The sequence below is a fragment of the Labrus bergylta genome, chromosome 18 (genome assembly GCF_963930695.1).
Source record: "Labrus bergylta chromosome 18, fLabBer1.1, whole genome shotgun sequence".
NCBI lineage: Eukaryota > Metazoa > Chordata > Actinopteri > Labriformes > Labridae > Labrus > Labrus bergylta.
Genome location: NC_089212.1, coordinates 8936596 through 8951659, shown reverse-complemented (window position 1 = coordinate 8951659; position 15064 = coordinate 8936596). Strand labels below are relative to the sequence as shown.

Sequence of the window (15064 nt, the reverse complement as noted above, 5' to 3'; positions counted from 1 at the left end):
AAGTGTACTCATGTTTGATGTTTTGTAGCTCCGTCACAGCTAAATGTGTCTCATGGTATCTTTCTGTACCCAGTTCACTCTCTCTCTTTCTTTTAAAGCTCTTCTCGGGATGATGATACTAACATTGGACGGCTGTTTTCAGTTTGTATTTATTGTATCCCTTTGACATATAAACCATAAATAAATAAGAATGAAACACACTGACACATGTAGGCCTAATACACGGAGCTGACCAGCAGGTGTCGCCATGTTTCTTTACAGTCCTTCATAAGAGCTCTGATTTCCCCGCAGAATGTAAGAACAGGGCTGTTTCCGAATAGCCACAGTTCAGTATGCAGTACATACTTTTCAGTAGAGAGTTTCAGTATACTGAACTTTCGTGGTCATTCAGTATGCATTTTTTGGGTCCACCTCAGTATACTGAATATTTCAGTATGGATACTAACTTCCGGGTTTTATGCAGTATGGATCGGATGCGTGCTTTCAGGAAATTAATTGTATTTTACCACCCACAATGCTGTGCGAAATTAAACGTAAATCGTCACGTCCGCCTCAAATCAAAACAAACGAGCGTGGATTAATTGAATCAATTTTTAATCTAGAGTTAAAGTCCCGACTGAAATCACTACTTTTAATTAACAACAGAAAATATAACAAATGTCTGCATTATTATAAAACCGTTCTCCCTCTATTTAAATAATGATTTCACTATTTAAATGCATCTTTATTGGTTTATTTTACTTTATATTCTGTATATTACTGTCTTTCATTTCTACTTTCCTTTATGTATTGTATGTTATTTAGTTATTTAATCTGTCTTTTACTTGATTTACAACAAGAAAATAATCTAAAATCATGAAACAGATACAGAACAACTTGAAAGAAAAGGAAAAAATAATTAAAAGAAAATCTTTATAATTCTTCAAAGCACAAACATTTGAGACGTTTTTATACAAAGTTATCAGGAGTGTTCAAACAGGAAGATAAAAAACACCTGAACAAACTAAAAAAAATCATAAATAATTTTAAAGGATTTTTTAAACACCTTTATTTTGAAAATTCTGTATAAATGTGATCTCTGATGTATTTTATTCTGGTAAGGTTTTGTTGTTCCACATAGAAATATGTTGAGTGTGTGTGATTGTTTAATAATTACAATAAAGCAGCGACATAAATAAATGACTGCTGCCTTCTGCTGGTGAGAAATGGCATTACACTGTAACTGCAGAGAGCAGGAGATTTATTTAGTCTGTTATTTTGTGCTTATCTAGATAAACGTTACTGTCCGTCCCAACAGACAGAAATTATCCGTTGACAAGAATCAAACAATAAACACAACTTAAATTAAAACACATTTAAAACACAACTTAAAGGCGTTTAGAGGTGAGAGGGGTCCTCTGTGATCAGGGTGGAGTCAATGCCATCTCTTTTTCTTGCCCGCTTCCATCGCTGCAACACCTGTTGGTTTGACCTGATAACTACTCTCATATCTGGCAAACTGAGGGGTGTCCAAAACGGCTGTGTGGGGGTGTGTTAAAACTGCCTACCTTCTCTGGTCCAAACAAATCCAGAGCATTCAGGACCAGAATCTAAAGTTAGAAGGAGGACATACTGGCTGCTGCATTGTTGTCAGAAAAGCCAGCACTTCAACATAGCATGTTTCCTTAATGTCTGATCATATAGTAAGGTCACTTTATCATCTCACTCACTACACATCTCACTGACTGGACCTTTAATTAGTTTAAAATATGTATTTGTGTGTTTATTTAAAGGGCCCATATTATGCTTTTTCTGGTTTTATATGCTCTTTAGTGTGTTTTCCCAAGTATCCCGTGCATGTTTAGGCACATCTATTTGCAAAAATTCAAAGTCCGCAGAAAGGCGGCTTCTCCTACCTCCTCCTGTTAGCTGTAGCATTAGCCGCATGTAACACTCGGTTCTAGTTCCCCTCGAAAAAAAATTGTCAGTGTGACGTTTTGTCAGTGTGATATCACTGATCTAAGTCCATTGGCTCGTTGTGGTGAGCCCTGCAGCTCATGTTGCACGCCCGTTAACTTCTGTAGCACGCCCACGATATGCAGTAGCCTGCAGTAGCATAGTAGTGCTAAGGTGCTGATGTTTTTGCTCCCCTCGGAGCCAAAGTGGCTACATTCCAAATATGGTAAAAGAGGCGGGTAATTTCCAAGAACTGTGCTGAGCGACTGACCAATTACGGCAGAGCCGGCAGGCCGACCAATCAGATCAGACTTGGCACACATGGGGACTCTGAACATGGGCACTTCAGAGCCTTAGAGAGAGAGTCAGAAGCGAGCCGGTGCATGGAGTGGCAGTACATGAAAACAGACACTTTTTTCAAACTTTAGCTATTGTGAACATACTTTAGTAGGTACATAGATTGAATATACTATTGGGGTTGTATCAAGTCAACTTTGGTTATATTCTTTAATAATTATACTTAATTATTAATAATATAAATAAAATATCATTAAACTATGTTTAATCTCGTTTTGGGGCACCAACCTGTAATCAGGTAGATATAACCAAAATATCACTCAAATCAGTCTCAAATTAGTTATTTAATTACTAATATTATTAATAATGAATAACTATATTTAATAAATTGAAGGCATGAAATCCGTACACAAAGCCTTCGCACCCAGCTTATATCACAATGCAAATACACCAGTAACCACAAACAACTGCTCTCTTAAATTATAACAGAATTTATTTAAACAAAGCAACATCAATCCAAAATCAATGAACTTAATCAAACAAATAACTATTATAAACTAATCTAAGCAACAAACATTATCAAGCAAGGCTTGTGGATGAGGTGTAAATTTGTGTGTGTGCAGATGAGTGTGTATGTAGATGTGTGTGAGAGAGAGAGAGATAGAGAGAACAAGATGGTGGAGAGAGACAATGCACCCTGTGGCTTCGTCACATGGTGACAAAAATGGTGGACAACAAAGGAAGCCGTGTGGCTACCTTTTGAAATAGTTTGAGCTCTCTGAGCTGAGTTCAGTAACTGTTACTTAAACACCGGAAAGCCAGTGGCCGGACTTTGATTCAACGGCGGGTATAGTGGTCTTTCTGATTGTGAAAGCCGTTGACTGAAGGTAAACTAGCATAGCATTACATACATAGATGAACACAGCAGTTCATTACAATAAAACAAATGCAGCAGCTTACAACAGATAATATACAGAATGTGACGTGTCGTCAACAATGATGCATAATTATCAGTGGTTATAAAAGAAACATAACTATTTCTGAAACTATTTCTGCCCAGACCAAAGCTCTTACTTGGGGTAACTCCTGGTGATCGTTGCAAAGTTGGTTAGATCGTCACTCTGTTGAATGTTAAATCAACAGATTCAGGCAGGTTTCCTTCGTGGCAGATGTAGGAGGAGGGTAGTGGGATTCAGATCTTCGACCAGAGCGCTGCTCTATAGGGTCTTCTGGTTGCAGCAGCCGAGTTCTTTATGTGTCCTTGTGGATTCAGGGACCAGTGGGCTTCCTTCAGCGCTCCTGTCCAGTTGCATTCAATGACGTCTTACGAAAAATCAAAGGAAAGAAACTTCTTCTTTTTGCTCAAACCTGATAGCATCTGATTGCGCCCAAAACTCCTAAAAATATGCTGTGGAAGTAGTCAGCTGAATCCTCTGATGCTTGAATTCAGCATGTGAAGAGCTACCTATACTGAGCAACCTCAGCTCTAGAGTTTAACCTATGTAAGTCAAGAGGAGGAAAGGCTTTGTCTCGAATGATGGAGTCCATCTTGTTGGAGAGGGCATCCTCTGGTGTCAGCAGACAACACTTGAAGAGGAGGAAGCAATGCCTGGTGATTTTTCAGATCACCCCCCCCACTTTTCACACCTATTCGTTGGTTTCTGTTAGGGGGTTGCTGGGCTAAGACCCCTTTGTTCAGTTCCCTCCAAAATACTCTAGTCAGGCTTGAGAACTGTGATACAGGCCTGAGTCTCTTGTCCCATGCACATGGCTGAGGCCCAACAATACGAACCCCAAAAAGGGCATAATATGGGCTCTTTAAGATGATACCATAAAGATGCTGCACAAACGAGCACAGATATAAAATATTTTATTACAATTTAAAGGACATAAACACGTTAACACCAGAATAAACAAACACAAAGAGCTAAACACTCATTTAATGCAGATCAAAAACATCAGAGTCCATCGTGGTAGTTCCACCTTAAGAGAGTCCGCAGAGCCTCTCGCTGACCTCCCACAGTTTCCTGGCCACGCCGTCGTCTTTGGCCTGATCAAACACTTCTTCGACGGCACAGCAGAAGAAGTAGCATCCGCTCAGGTGTTCGATTCCCTCCTGCAGGCAGCAGTGCAGTGTGGTCTGAGCTCCGGCCTCCGGGTCCAGGAACAGCAAGTGGGCAATGGGCTCGATGAAAACCTTCTGCCACAGGCTGACATGACGGGAGAGCTCGGTCCGGACGACACCTGCAGGACGATACGACAAAGGGACATGAAGGGTTGAAATCAGGAAGTCAGGGAAATAATGCACGACTCAAAGCTTGAAATCTCAAGAAAATACTTTATTCTGAATTATTTATTCAGCGCTTAAAGAGCAGTTCTGTTCTGTCCTTCCACCCGCTAACATGAAAAGCATGAGGCAGGAACAGTACATATTCCTGCTCTTCCTGTTAATACTGTACAAGGCAGGCAGCGAGGGACGCAGCCAAACCCCAAACAGAGCGGGCATGAATGGAAACAGCATGACAATGATGAAGTCACATCATGACATGCGGTATGCAGAGGGTGCAGCAAAGAGTAGGCAGGCTGGAGCGCCTTAAATAAGGGGGCATGAGTGCGATTAGCCAATAGGATGCTTTGAAGCAAATCAGCTGGCCATCAGCTGTTATCAAACACGGGCATGGTAGAAGAGTGTGACTCTTGGCTACGCTCAATTTGTCGGCTGTGTTATGCCTTCATCGGAGAGATAAGATAGAGGATAGAATCAGAGAGATAGAGGATAGAATCAGAGAGAGAGAGAGAGAGAGAGAGAGAGAGAGAGAACAAGGCGGGAAAGGAGCCACAGGTTGGATTCGAACCCAGGCCGTCCGCTATGAGGACTTAAGCCTCTGTACATGGGGCGCGCACAACAACAGCTAGGCCACCTGTGCCCCCCACACTTTTATATACTGTGAGAAGAAAAAAAAACTCCAGCATTGCGTCTGACTCTGTCGTCTGCCTTCTTGGATTCCCACAGGGTCTTTTTTTCATCACGCTTCCTAAGACCCCAAGGCCCAGGTTTGGAGATACCAGAATAACTCTTCAACATCCACGTTTTTTTTTTTTTTTACATTTCCTGAAGGTCCGGCAGTAGGGGCTCATTAATCTAAAGGTGGGCACTTTGAGTGTGTGTTTGTGGAGTGTTACCTGGGTGTACGCTGTAGCAGGTGACGTTGGTTCCCTTCAGCCTCTTGGCGAGCTCGTGGGTGAACAGCACGTTACACAACTTGCTGCTGCAGTACGCCATGAAGAACTGCCAGCTGTAGCTGCCCGTCCCCAGGTCTTTGTTCGCCGCCAGAGCCTGAATGTAAAACACACAAAGGTGCATCAGTACTGATCACACGTGTGAGTTCTCAGCTCTTTACTAAGAATCTCTTTGTGTGAGTTGATATGACATCATGTCACACCTGAGCTCAGAATACCTGACACACCTTTCTGAACCTGTTGAGTCATCGAGGAAATATGAGTCAGAGAACCAGACCTGAAAACCGCCATGTTTCAGACCTCAGCGAGGATTATTAACACGTTATTCTGTGAGCTAAAGATTAAAGACATTCGAATGGAAAGATTTAAAGAAATCAAAAAGGGATATATTTAATTTTTAAATTACATCATGTAAAGCAGATAACAACTAATGTGCAAAAGCATAAAAAAAAAAATGTAACCCCCCCCCCAGTCTGACAGGGATAGTCCTCCTGAAGTTATTGAGATATTTTCAGGAGTGCATGTATGAAAACGACTTTAGCGTGTGTGTTTTGGCGCCCCCTGTGGACAAAATAGTGTATCTTTTCTGGTTTGTTTTTTGCGGCTCATTAAGCAACATCAGGATTCATCTGAGTTTGTTTTTAAACACATTCAAATCTCCCCACAGGAGCTTTAAAGTCACTTTTAGGAACTTGTAGTATTGGTTTGGCGCCCCCCTGTGGACAATTATGGTACACCTGTTTGTCCAATAATCTCTGCATGTTACTTTTCAACTCGCTCTGAAACTTTGAAAATAAAATGTAAACTAAGGCGAATAAGTGAATAATATCTCAGTCTATTTCAATCTGACATTTCAATCTGAAATGTGTTAAGGTTCATCGTTCTCCAGTCGCAGCCCTATTTAAAAACTCACTTCAAAGTTGATGTGTCCCCAGCGGTAAGCCATCGAGGACAACGTGACCACCCGTCCTCCACCCGCCTCCTTCAGACGCTCCAGCAGCAGGTAGGTCAACAGGAAGTGACCTAGGTGGTTCACCCCAAACTGGATCCCGAAACCCTCCTCTGTCCGCCCATCGCCCACCAGACCTGCAGGAGACCGAGGGTTCAATTTAAAGTTTTGCTTTTAGCTTTTAGAATGTTTCCTCTTTACACTTTAAAAAAAGCATTTGACAACATGGATCAAAACATATTACTCAATGAAGTGGACAGGTACAGAGTCAAGGTGAGTAGCTTTTAAACAACAGACGGTGTGTACATGAGCCAACACACAGTGAGATTAAATATGGAGTTCCTCAGGGGTCAATATTAGCCCCCACGTGTTTATACTTAAAACGATACTTGCAGGGTATCAAGAATATTGAAATGTAATTAACTTGCAGAAGACATTAATTACATTTTTTCTCCAGGGAGAATCTTCAGCTTTTGGAGGTGATCTCAACAGAAATGACAAAATGAGTCTTAGTTTGTGGTGTGCAGGTGTCGGACGGACTTCTTTGTCCACACACAGACTCGGATCGACGTGTTTATCTTGGGTCTACTTCCTTCAGACCTTCCGTCCTCCATCAGTCAGACGAGTACAGGGACCTACAATCTTTAAACCCAGGAACTTTTACATACACACATCCGGTATATTTACCTGCGTTGTTGATAAGCAGATCCAGTCTGGACTCGGTCTTCAGGAAGGTTTCTGTGAAGCAGCGGACAGACTTCATACTCGCCAGGTCCAGCTGCATGTAGACCACGTCGCTACTTCCTGTTTCCTGGAACAAGACCATCAACAGATGATGAAGACAACGTTTGATATTTACTTGAATTTAAAAATTGAGAGTCAAATATACATCACTCATGCTATACGTCGCTAGAAAGCTAAGATTCTTGTGATTCTGACAAGGTAAAGCAGTTCAAGATCCAAACAACACAGCAGCCACAATCTACGCATCTGTCAGACCAACGACAAGCAAAAATGTCTTTCTGGTTAGTTTTTCTGACCGTCTGAAGGTCGACTTTTCTCTTCAGGTCCAAAATGGCTGTGTAGGGGTGTCTTAAAACCGCCTACCTTCTCTGGTCCAAACAAATCCAGAGCATTCAGAACCAGAATCTAAAGTTAGAAGGAGGACATACTGGCTGCTGTATTGTTGTCAGAGAAGCCATAATGTCTGATCATATAGAGCACCCAATGTACAAAGGCTGTAGACCACCAAGTGGGGACCCGGGTTCGAATCTGACCTGTGGCTCCTTTCCTGCATGTCATTTCCCCCTCTCTCTCTCTAAACCTAAAAAACAAGAAACCAACCAACATTTGGTGCCTACGACTTCCACTTTTGTTACTGTGGTATAGAAACAGGTATTGTTATCGTTATCTTTGTGTTTTGTCTTACAGGAGATCGTGTTGGATTATTAAATGTCTGAAGATTAACGCTGATGATTAGCATTAAACGGATTCATGCATGTACACATACACACCCAAAAGATATTTATTTACTTATTTGGATTTATTTGATTCTTTTTTTGGGGGCTTTTTTGTGCCTTTAATGCAGACACAGGACAGTGGATAGAGTCAGAAACCAGGGAGAGAGCGGGGAACAACATGCCCGGGCCTACCGCTCGAGACAAGAGCCTTAACACATGGGACACGCGCCCTAACCACTGCGCCACCAGCGCGCCCCCAGGATTTATTTGATTCTTGTCATTAGAAATTCTTGTTTTCTAAAGTCTCAGACTCGAAGTCACACAGTGAGATGAGCAGTGAATGTTTCTGTGACGCGTCACCTGGTTTCTAACGATTGTTCTTAAGTCAGAAAATGTAGAATCAAAGTAACTCCGCCTGTTCCTCCGGTGTGGTATAAAACTTAACACTGTGATTGAATCTCAGTTAACAAACCTGTTTTATGTGTGAGAGAGAATGAACTGAATTATCCCGTCACACACTGTGAAACAAGTGACGACATGCAGCAGGAGAGTCTGAGCCCGACTCCTCTGATCTCTTACTCTCTCCTTTAAGACTCTACCTGTTGGATATCTTCGATGGCAGCCTCAGCTTTGTTGCGGTTCCTGCAGGCCAGGATCACTCGGGCTCCCTTCCTGGCCAGGTGCAGAGCCGTGGCTTTACCGATGCCGGTGTTCCCTCCTGCGGTGGGAAACAAAAAAAACTGTCAGCTACAAGATATGAAACTTTCATTTTGAGCCGTCCTGACTCAGGTCTCATGATTCTCCTCCTCCTCCTTTGTAAGACTGAGTGCAGGATGATTACAGATGGATCAGAACAAATTTGGTTTAGCCTCCGGATCCACCACCCCCTACTTAAAAGAGAGAGTCAGCAGCTTGTTCCTTCAAAATAAAATACAGACTTCTCCTAAAGTAAAGCTGCTCCATTGTCCCTTCTGGGCCTCCATACATGTGTGATGGTGACTGTGTCTGCAGAGACCCTGTACTCTGACTGGATTTTACTGTTCTGGTTGACTCTGGACATTTCTGGGTGGAGATGGTGTATTTCCTCCAGCCAATGACAGCGCAGCAAGTGAGTTTAGGAGTGGATACAGTTCAGTGATTGACCGATGAATATGACGGACGTGGACGTAGCGTCCAAGAAGAGAAAATACAATCACAGTAAGGAGAAACACCAAGTGGATAAAGCTCGTTCTAAAACAAGGGTGAACCTTGTGTTGGCTTTTACCCGTGGACGTGGAGTTGGTCTGCTTCCTGTTGGACAGGCAGGTGACAAACACCCTTTTGTAAAGCGTCTCCAGATAACACTCGTTGTGAATTGGCGCTGTACAAATAAAGATTGATTGATGTGTTTACAAGCTGCAGCGAACATTTCTACTGACTCCGCCTTTAAAGGCACACATTTACGACCCACTGACAACATCTCCGTGACCCACTTTTGGGTCCCGACCCACCACTTGGGAAACACTGGCTTAGAAAATCAGTGAGAGGTGTTTGCACCAAAATAAAAAACAGAGTCTGCTGACTTACTTTTGATCTCAATTTGTTTGGAGCAAATGAATCAACATGTCTGATAAGATGACATCACAAAGAGTAAGTAAACAACCTACTTTTTGTAAAGTGTCTCGAGATAACACTTGTTATGAGTTGACGCTATACAAATAAAAATTGACTGACTTATCATCTAAAATCTTTAAAGGTCACATATTCTCCTCCTCTTCGACCACTTTAAATAAATCTCAGAGCTCCCCAAACATCTGTCAAATTTCTTGTTATTGTTTACAGTCTGCGGTCAAAACCTGCAGAATCAGAGACCGGCCTTTAAATTGTGTTGGACCCTTATTTGAAGATTTACGGTAATAATAATGACGTATAAATAAAAGACAATTCAAATCAAAGACACAGAAAATATATAAATATGGCTAGCTTTTATTTTACAATCACAAGCTGGCCAAGCTCAGAAAGTAAACAACCATCGCGACAAAATGAGAACATATTGTTAGCATTTTCATTGTTAGAGAACTGATTTATATTTCTTATTTCTAGATTTAAAAACTAAAGAAAAACAAATCATGATTATATCGCAGCGTAAGCTCAGTGTTCTTACATCCCTGGTGTTTTTAAGTGTCACTGATTCAAACATTCAGAAATATCATCAGAACTGATCCACCTTTAGTTTAATCTTTTAATCTTTAATCCGTGTGTTTTGTTAAAAACAGACTCTACGATCTGCTACGCGATGCTGTAGGAAACTTGTTGTCCACCTACAGAAACGTAAAGCAGTGCTACGTCAGAGACTCACCTGTGATGATGACGGTTTTTCCCGCTATGGCGGCGTTTCCTTTACACCTGGACCCCTTGAAGATGGTCCGCGTGAGGAGGACGTATCCGCCCAGCAGCACCCCCGCGAACAGCACCAGATGGATCATGATTCAGACAGGTGAGAGAGTCGAGATCCACCTGAGAGACCTGAGAGTCTCGGCCGGCGTCTCGGCGCGCACTCTTATACACCTGGGGGAGCCCAGGGACAGGCCCACCATCATCGGCTGTGATTGGCCGCCTGCTCAGTGAGAGGCGGGACCTAATGACACGGTTTTATTAACTGCTGATTTCAGGTGAAGGAGTTTCTGTTTTTCTCTAACTGTTCATGTTTAATCTTTTTAAAAGTATTTATCTTTAGTATTTTCACTCCAGTGATAGATAAACAGTTTATTTACACTTGTATTCATTAAAACGTTTCTTTAAATGAGAGTTTATTCTGATTGGTGCTTCTGTCTCTTCCCATATAGGAATGTGAACTCTGTACACCAGGCGCTTAAAGCACTTCAACAGGAATGTGCCTACATGAAAAAAAAACAAAAGGTGTATCATTTAAAAAAAAATTAGAAATCTCAAGGACCGAGTTTGGAAGCCCTATAATAAAAATAACAATAAATATTAAAGGAGAAATGTAAGGAAGACAGATAGTGGGAGGTTATCCAACAAGAGAGCTACAAGGGATCGGACTGAAGAGGAAATAAGACTGGTAAAGATTCAACAAAACCTTGAAAAAAAGTTTAAAGATTCAAACATATCACAGATCAAAGATACCGCCTTCATCTGGAATAAGAAGCTTCGTCTCGTCCAGTGGTTCCTGACGTTTTTACGCTCCTGGCGCCACTTTGACTCCACCAACCTCCACCAAGCTTATTGCTCAAATTAATTAGTTTCCTGTCCTGTTGTAGTTTTTCTGCTGTTTTACAGGACATCATCGAGTGTTAACCTCCACTGTTGAAAAATTAAGCAGATGCAGAAGTGTAAAATCCTGCAGTTCCTCAAATGTCCACTAGAGGCTGGCTGCAGAAGCACAGGAAGTCACATACACACCCATTCTAAAAAGTCTGTTTTTACAGCAGAGATTAACATGTTTACAGCCTGGTTTAAAAAACCAAACAGGTCTGATTAGCTCATGTCTCGGTCGACACACACTCTACGGGGGGTGAATGTTTTGTCAGGAGGCTTAAAACCCGCCTCAGCTCCAGATCTCAGCCTGACGTTATGTTGACTGCAAGTTAGACTGAGACAGAATTGTTATAAGGGTCCACAGTAGTCTGTAGTGTTGTAGTGAAGACCACAGTAACCGAGATCAGAGTGCTTAGGGACCGAGACAAGACCAGGACCAAGGCAGGACGAAACTAAGTCAAGACCAAGACCAAAATTATCACAGAAAAATCCTCATCTTGTGTGCAGGGGGCATGTCCCTCATTTGTGGCCGTAACCGGGGGATAAAAATCGAACTACAAATGAAATGAAGTTATTTGTTCTTTTAGAAAGAGGCAGGAAAACCTGGGGTAGGGGATTACAACGTGCTCACAGAAGAACTCCCATAAAAAACATGTTTTTAAAAGAGCTCGATAAAGAGCTCACTGCTTGCCCCTTGCTGCTCGGATCTACTCGGGGAGGTTGTTCCTCAGCAGACATACATTCTATGTACTCTGTTGTTTTAAGGTTAGGGTTGGGTTCGTCTCTCCGGTGCCAACGCATGTATGTGTTTAAACTCTCAGAGTGAATGTTGGTCTTTTTCATCTTCAGGCCCGCCAACAGAAATGTCTGGGTCCTTAAAGGACAGCGTGATGGGCCCTCCTAGGATCTGATTTAAATCAACATATGCATATTCAGTCAGTCGTGTTAGCGTTAGCCTCCATGCTAACGTTAGCTCCCTCTGACTGATCAGCCTTTAGTTCTGACTGAAATAAGTTTGTTAGAGTTCATGTTGGGGTTAAATGCTCGAGTCAGTTCACTCCCTTTTTTATTCTTTGTTTCTGGCATCCTGACTCTGTGCAGGTCCTGGAACGGCTTGAATCATTCTGACGTAACTGAAATAACAGAGAAGTTCACTGATGTTGGTAACTTTACAAAAAAAAAAGTCTCATATCATTTTAAGAAAGGGGGGGGGGGGGGTTATGTTGAAACAGGCTGCAATTAACTGAAGCAAAAATACATTAAAAAGTGTTACTGTCGCTTTAAGAGGTGACGGTGAGTGTTTCGGCGTGAAATAAAATCTGGTCACCGTGTTTCAGTTAACCTCCATGGACCCTCCTCGTGCGACGGGGCCCCAGAAAGCTTTTTTTGTTGTGCCCTCGAGATATCCTCATCTCTTTCATCTTCTGATCTCAGGATATCGACACTTGTTTTCACGTGATAATGAATTTCAGCAAACAGCTTAAATGAACCCGTTAGCAGAAAGAAAAGCAACGTTGCTAGCCCGAGATCAGGAGATAAATACATCTAGACCTCGAGAAATAAGAACAGAATTTGACTTGTTATGACGGGAACATGGAGTCTGATCAAACATGTGCATGTGTAAAAAGTGTTGAGTGTGAGAAATAAAGAGAATCTGTTGGAGATGGTGTTTCATGCAAAGAATATAATAAATGTTGCTTCTTTGCTCCTCGAGTGTGTGTGTCTGTGTGGGTGTGTGCATGTCTGTGCATTAACCCCCACCCTGAACCTACCCTGGATGCAGCACCCTCAGGGACTCACCTGCGGGACCGGTTCTACCTGCCTGTGAGTCACAGCTCAGACCGGTCTGACAGGTTCAGGTCCTCCTCAGCTCCGACTGAAACTATGCAGCTGGATGTAAATATCGACCTAAAGAATCCCTGACAGAGATCGACATTAAAACACGTGCAATTACCCGTGCAGGAGTAAGAAGAGAAACCTGCAGAGTTTAAAAACAGGTAAAATGAGTCCTGCACAGAGGGGAGGAGATCTACAGGTGCACAGCGTTTATGTTGCAGGTGCAGCAGAGTCTGAGAGGAGGTTGTGCAGACTTTAATGTTATTTGTTAAGATAAACACCAAAGTGTCCAAATAGAGGCTGTCTCTCTTAAAGACATGCTGTGCAGTTGACAGTCCGAGCGTCACTGTATGATTTCCTCCCGTTATGAAGAAGCAGAACCTCATAAACTACCAATGTGCATAAAGAGAGAAAGGCTTCAAGAGGTCAAAAAGCTCCAGCCACACTTAATGTATGAAGATCAACTTGATGTGTTTCAGCTTATGGCGTCCATCAGGGTGTTCCTTCTTGACCTTTCCTCCTGCCGTAACAGTGAGGTGTTGTACAGTCATTCACATCATGTCACTCAGTGTGATAGACGCTCATCGAGACTGTTTAAAGGTCACATTCTCGACACAGTCATTTTAAGTCTTCTTGAAGGGGAGGAGCATCACCATGGGCCTGTGGTTGATGAATTCTAAATGCTTTGAAAACAAAAGACTTGATTATTGATTTTAGGAAGACTCAATTCAGTCCTCTGCCAACCATAGTAATGGGTGCTGGTATTGAGATAGCCTACAACAGCATGTAGGCACTGTGCTGGTCAACAAACTGTCCTTTGAGCAACATGCCGTTGCTATAAAAAAGAAGGTCCATCAGAGGTTGTATTTCTTTTAATGTATCCTCTGAGATGATGACCTTTTTAAAAGTTATATTGAATCGGTTTAAATGTTTTGTATTATTGCCTGGTATGGTAATCTGGCTCTAGCCAATAAAAACAGACTTGGTAGCCTGGTTAAAGTGGCGAGCAAGACTGCAGATTGAGTCAAGTCCAGCTGAGCGACATCTACAGCAGACAGGGGCTGCATCCGAATTGTCAAGTACCTACTCAATCTGTCAGTAGGCAGTAGACAGTACCTACTATCCGTGCTGTACACTGTTTAGTACCTACTATTCAGTAGGCGCGCACAGTAAGCAGATATTTGTTCCTACTTCTTCTGATTCATTCAGTATGGAAGTGGCGTCCCGAACCGTCCGCATCCACCCATTTTTTTTAGTTTTTTTTGTTTAGCTTTATTCAAGAATAGTAATGCGCACATACAGTCAGGTAAACAAAAAACAATATTACAATGTAAATCAAGTAAAAGACAGATTAAATAACTAAATAACATACAGTACATAAAGAACAGTAGAAATGAAAGACAGTAATATACAGAATATAAAGTAAAATAAACCAATAAAGACGCATTTAAATAGTTAAATCATTATTTAAATAGAGGGGGAAAGGTTTTATAATAATGCAGACATTTGTTATATTTTCTGTTGTTAATTAAAAGTAGTGATTTCAGTCGGGACTTTAACTCTAGATTAAAAATTGATTCAATTAATCCACGCTCGTTTGTTTTGATTTGGAGAAGTGACGTGACGATTTACGTTTAATTTCGCACAGCATTGTGGGTGGTAAAATACAATTCATTTCCTGAAAGCATGCATCTGATCCATACTGCATAAAACCCAGAAGTTAGTATCCATACTGAAATGTTCAGTATACTGAGGTGGACCCAAAAAATGCATACTGAATGACCACGAAAGTTCAGTATACTGAAACTCCATACTGAAAAGTACGTACTGCCTACTGAACTGTGACAATTCAGAAACGGCCAGGTGGTCAGAAAGGCGACTTCTCTCCTGCAGAGCCCAGATCACCCTTTCTATGCAGACTGTAGTCTTCTCCCCTCAGGCAGACGGTACAGACTACCTGTGGTGAAGACTAAAAGACATTGGGTCTCATTTGTACCTGCTGCTATTTGTCTGTTGAATAGCAGTTGAATTCTAATTTCTTGCTCAGTGCACGCTGCACTTTCACTTTTATCATTTTTATCTGGATGCT

At 41.9% G+C, this 15064-nt stretch overlaps 1 protein-coding gene across 1 annotated transcript; it reads right to left on the bottom strand.

Annotated features, from left to right (window-relative positions):
* Positions 1-4085: 4085 nt before the first annotated feature.
* LOC109999571 (dehydrogenase/reductase SDR family member 13) lies at positions 4086-10416 on the bottom strand. Its single transcript, XM_020654642.3, has 6 exons — positions 10220-10416; positions 8481-8599; positions 7109-7232; positions 6386-6558; positions 5416-5569; positions 4086-4476 (listed from the first exon to the last, which is right to left on the bottom strand). Exons 1-6 carry the CDS (start codon positions 10344-10346, stop codon positions 4217-4219), a joined length of 957 nt encoding a protein of 318 aa, XP_020510298.1. The 5' UTR covers positions 10347-10416; the 3' UTR covers positions 4086-4216.
* Positions 10417-15064: the final 4648 nt, after the last annotated feature.

What these genes read in the sequence shown, in the direction of transcription:
- LOC109999571 (XM_020654642.3), bottom strand. Translation starts at nt 10,346, where the DNA reads ATGATCCATCTGGTGCTGTTCGCGGGGGTGCTGCTGGGCGGATACGTC. An exon ending in AAAAACCGTCATCATCACAG is followed by an intron (nt 8,600 to 10,219) that starts GTGAGTCTCTGA and finishes TTCCCACCGCAG; the next exon opens with GAGGGAACACCGGCATCGGT. An exon ending in GGGGACACATCAACTTTGAA is followed by an intron (nt 5,570 to 6,385) that starts GTGAGTTTTTAA and finishes TTTTACATTCAG; the next exon opens with GCTCTGGCGGCGAACAAAGA.